Raw genomic sequence first — 4,128 nt, 5'->3', positions numbered from 1 at the left:
TAGTCGTGTTTTGTTTTGTGTGTCAGTTCTACTAGTGAATGTCACAGTTGCTGCAAAAAAGCCACCAAAGGCATATTGCATGAAACGCTGAGTGACACACCTGCTGTCAGACCTGCAGGTTTATCCCTGTGCTGTTCTCATCTGTGTTATAGTGGACACAAACTATTTTTTGGAGTTGCATAAATCATTTTTGTGCCTTCTTATCTGATGCAGAACAGCTGATTCTTCTGTAAAGTAGTTTAAAGTAGTTATATAAAAAAACTGAGCCTTGGCTGCATTTTTAGGTAAATGGTACCATATAACTTTGTTGTTTGCAAAACTGACAATTTATTTAAAAATGTACAATTTCTATTTGCATTTGAATTTCTGAAAATGATTCATTAAATATGCTTGTGGTTTTTACAGTCAAAAATATCACTTTCTACTCGTATTTTAAATTTTGTCTGAATTTAGATAAATTGTTGTATGTTGAAATGAGAAAATAACAGATTAAAAACTCTTTATCTTGCCAAAGGTGAAATATAGTCAAAAACGGCCAATTATTCCCTGGACCCCAGAGGGTTAAAGGCTAAAAGCAAAGTTGTCACCAAGTACTGTTTATATTTGTGTGTATTGCTGCAGCTTTTTTGAGTATTAACTTGGTGCCTTTGGGTGAAATAATGGTAATATGAGGGACTGATCCATATGGTCACAAAGACTAGCCACTTGTTTCTGTGCTACCAAAGTTCCCCGGCTTTCATTCAAAATGTGTTTCTGGTCAGCACCTGCACATTAAACTACTTAAACATTATGAATGGCTTCAAGCTCACACTGAGGCCTGTGGGGCACAATCAGCCACTGAGACAGTACACACCCATTGAATGTGTATTTGTATATGAATATTTCATACTTTAAGGCTGCCTGTTTATTTAAGGGAGATGAACAAAATACATTGGAGTTGTACGTGATAATATGACGGATGATAAATTCAATAGATTTTAAGTAGATACTTGTAAATTTTCTTATAGTCTTATATGTTGAATTGAACTATGTGATCTATTCAAAGCCTCCCAGTGAGTGCTGTTCTCCATGCCTGTCTGACTGTACATGATGGTATTAGCACAAACACTTTAAAGGTGATCATTTAGGACTTCAGCAATAATACAGACAGCAATGTAGTTAGCAATAAAACAGTTTCATTGGGAATTAACTTAAAAAACAAACAACAAACAAACATCTCCTATTTCTTGTCACATAGGAAAGAAGCATCAATCCATCCATCCATGAGCGCTTTTTTTCTCCAGGGGTATTTTTTTTTTTTTTAACTGTTTTCAAACTTAACTTAAAATTTCAGTGTTTCCTAGTTGGGGACTATTGGTTAGTCCAGCCGATTAAGAAATTAATTGTCACAAACATCCCTAATATTATATAACAGACAACAGAAAACAAGACAGTTTTTTTTCTACGCAATAGAGCTATAATACGTTTTTTTTTTTTTTTTTAATTATCCTACTTTTTATAAAAGAGAACATTTATTAAAGAATATGTATTTAATTAAAAAACTCTGTTCATCTACAGTGGAGATGAATATCTCTAACAAGTTGATTTGTTCACATTTGCACATCTTAATTTTTAAGAGGAATGTGTTTTTTGAGTTTGTACACTATATGCATGTAAGGCAACAGTTTCCTTTTTCACTATCTTTGTGTGCTGCATTTTCCTCTTTTAACAAAAGGGGAACAAAAGACATTTAAGTCGAGACCTAAGAGGATTTGTTAAAATTTTTACAAGGTCTTACTGAGGTGATGCAAAGTGAAACATGCTTTCTTCTTTTTTGGTAATGTGCTGGAAAAGCTTGAAAATTTACCTTGAATGTGCTTAAAAAGTGCTTGAATTTGACCCTGAAAAATGTGTATGAACCCTGTAGCTGATTGTCAGCCTTCCCTGGTGATTTAGTAACTAATAAGGAAGCTACTTCAGCAACTAAAGCACACTACATTGCCAAATATGTAAAAAAAAAAAAACAAACCAAAAAAACTGGAAACACTACACACTGTTTCTTCATTTGAGGCAAAATGCACTTTTGAGTACTACCAAGAAGGAGAAGTAGCAGCTGGTCATGTGGAAGAGCAAAGACTGGATGTGCTCATACACGGGGAAAGAAGGCCTGTAAGCAACTTGCTAAAAAAGCCTGAGTAAAGATACAACATTCCAGTTAGCAAATATTTTCCTTTTTTATACAATACTGCGCTGCTACTGAAGAGTTAAAACGCTTTAGTTATTCTCAGACAGAAGTATTATGCAGTTATTTTTTACTTTAAATTTCTGGAGAAGATACGACTTCTGAAGTGTCACTGGATATAACGCTCCATGCCAAGCTGCAGGCATCAAAGCGTTGTTCAGTATTTTTATTTTATTCGTGTATTTATTTTGTCATTAGACATTTTTTTTCAATATCATGATCTAACTTTGAGGCCATATTGGCCGGTAATAGTGATCATTACAAAAATAAATGTACGTTGTCATTTTAGAAAGTTCTTGTTTCTTTTTAATAACCATGTTGTACTTGTTGGTAGACAAGGTCATGGAGGATGAACTGGCTGACTACAATGGAGATGATGAGAATGAAGGGGAGCCTGAAGCAGACAAACAAGCTGAGCTAGCTCAAATCTAAGGTATACACTCAGACTCACACACTGTTGTCTTGCTCCGTGGCATTCACATACTCTATTCTTCAGGTCGTGATGAAAAAAACACTGACTCAACATGATATGCAGTGTAATTGCTGAAATAGTGTCGTATCAAGCACACGTTTTTGTTCAGAGAGCAACCTGAATTTGATTTTCTTCATGCTTACTAAATTTTATGAGTTTAACGACTATTTAGCATCCACCCATTCTGCATTACTCCACTGCAAATTACAAAGATGAGACATCTGGAGTTATTGATCTGGCCTTCCTTAAGGGTTTTAACCTAATGATGGACTCCTTCACTTGCTTCAGCATCTGTATGAATCTCATATTTAGAGTTAAAGTTGAACAGTTACCATATCCAAGTTCAACACTTAGAATAAACTCATATTTGCTTAATTATTTGTGGAATAACAAGGAAACTGGCGTCACCAGGCCCTGAAGCTGTTGATCAGCCAATCATCCAGTTGCTTTTCAGCCTTTAAAAATGTATAAAAATGACTGTATGTTCTGAACAGTTCACAGTACTTTTGTTAAACTCCTTGAATTAAAGCTAAAGGTCTGCATATTAACTTCTTGGCAAAACTGTACATGTCAAAAAGTTCAGCAAGTGAGAGACTAATAATTATTTTGAAAGACAACCCCCTGCATCCCGACTGAGCTCAGCAGAATCAGGAAAGCAGCCAGCAACAAAGAAGAGAAAATATGATACAGTTCTATGTAAATATCCTGTGGTGATGAGTGTGGGAGATGGCCAGGCTGGAGCCAGGCCCAGTCATTTTACTGCAGAAACAAAACCATGAATAAACATAAAAAGGAAAAGCTACACTTGGGAACTAAAGTCTGATACAGCAGCATGTAGTAATAAATCAGTAAATAAGTACCAAGATGAAAATGAAAAGCTCAGTACATCATGCATACTGAAGTACAGACAGTTAAGGAAACAGTTGGCACATTCGTTCACTGATGCATCTTTTTCTGAATGTATTTTTGTTGCAGGGCACAGCTTGAGAAGGATGCCGGATATCAGATTGGGGAAACAGGATCTGCTTTACATCCACAATGCTGTAAAGGTTCAAGCAGCTCGGGGGGAAAATAAACATCAAATAGAATTCACTGTATGAAAAACTGGTTAAAAGTAGCTTCCTGGATGACTTTCTTTAATCTTTTAATTTGATATTTTCTTATCATCTACTATTTAACTCATGTCTCAAGACTGTCGACTTGGAAAAACTGAATACCTGGAATTCAAGCATTGTAATGACGTGTTGACTTTCACTGTTTGTCTAGTTTTCAGTGGTTTTAAGGTTTGAAAAGCTGCAACAAGTTTAAAGATCTGAGTAATTTCTGTCACAGAATTGCTCCATCTGGCCGCCGCTCTACAAGATTCAACAGCACGTTGAACAAAGCCTTAACTCACTCATAGAAATGATTTTGACTTTCGGGTCAGAGGTCAAGA

At 35.6% G+C, this 4,128-nt stretch overlaps 1 protein-coding gene across 5 annotated transcripts in view; it reads left to right on the top strand.

Moving 5' to 3' along the window:
- golm1 (golgi membrane protein 1) overlaps window positions 1-3,807 on the top strand; it is a 13,456-nt gene extending 9,649 nt beyond the window's left edge. For all 5 annotated transcript variants that reach the window (XM_013914935.1, XM_013914938.1, XM_013914933.1 and 2 more), the window contains 2 exons: window positions 2,556-2,654; window positions 3,669-3,807. In XM_013914935.1, coding sequence (XP_013770389.1) covers window positions 2,556-2,653 — 98 coding nt within the window. In that variant the 3' untranslated portion in view covers window position 2,654; window positions 3,669-3,807. The remainder of the gene's footprint in view (window positions 1-2,555; window positions 2,655-3,668) is intronic.
- Window positions 3,808-4,128: the final 321 nt, after the last annotated feature.

The sequence above is a fragment of the Pundamilia nyererei genome, unplaced genomic scaffold (genome assembly GCF_000239375.1).
Source record: "Pundamilia nyererei isolate P.nyererei 1_Seehausen unplaced genomic scaffold, PunNye1.0 scaffold00006, whole genome shotgun sequence".
NCBI lineage: Eukaryota > Metazoa > Chordata > Actinopteri > Cichliformes > Cichlidae > Pundamilia > Pundamilia nyererei.
The sequence above is the reverse complement of the archived record's forward strand: the minus strand, read 5'-3'. Positions and strand labels throughout refer to the sequence as shown.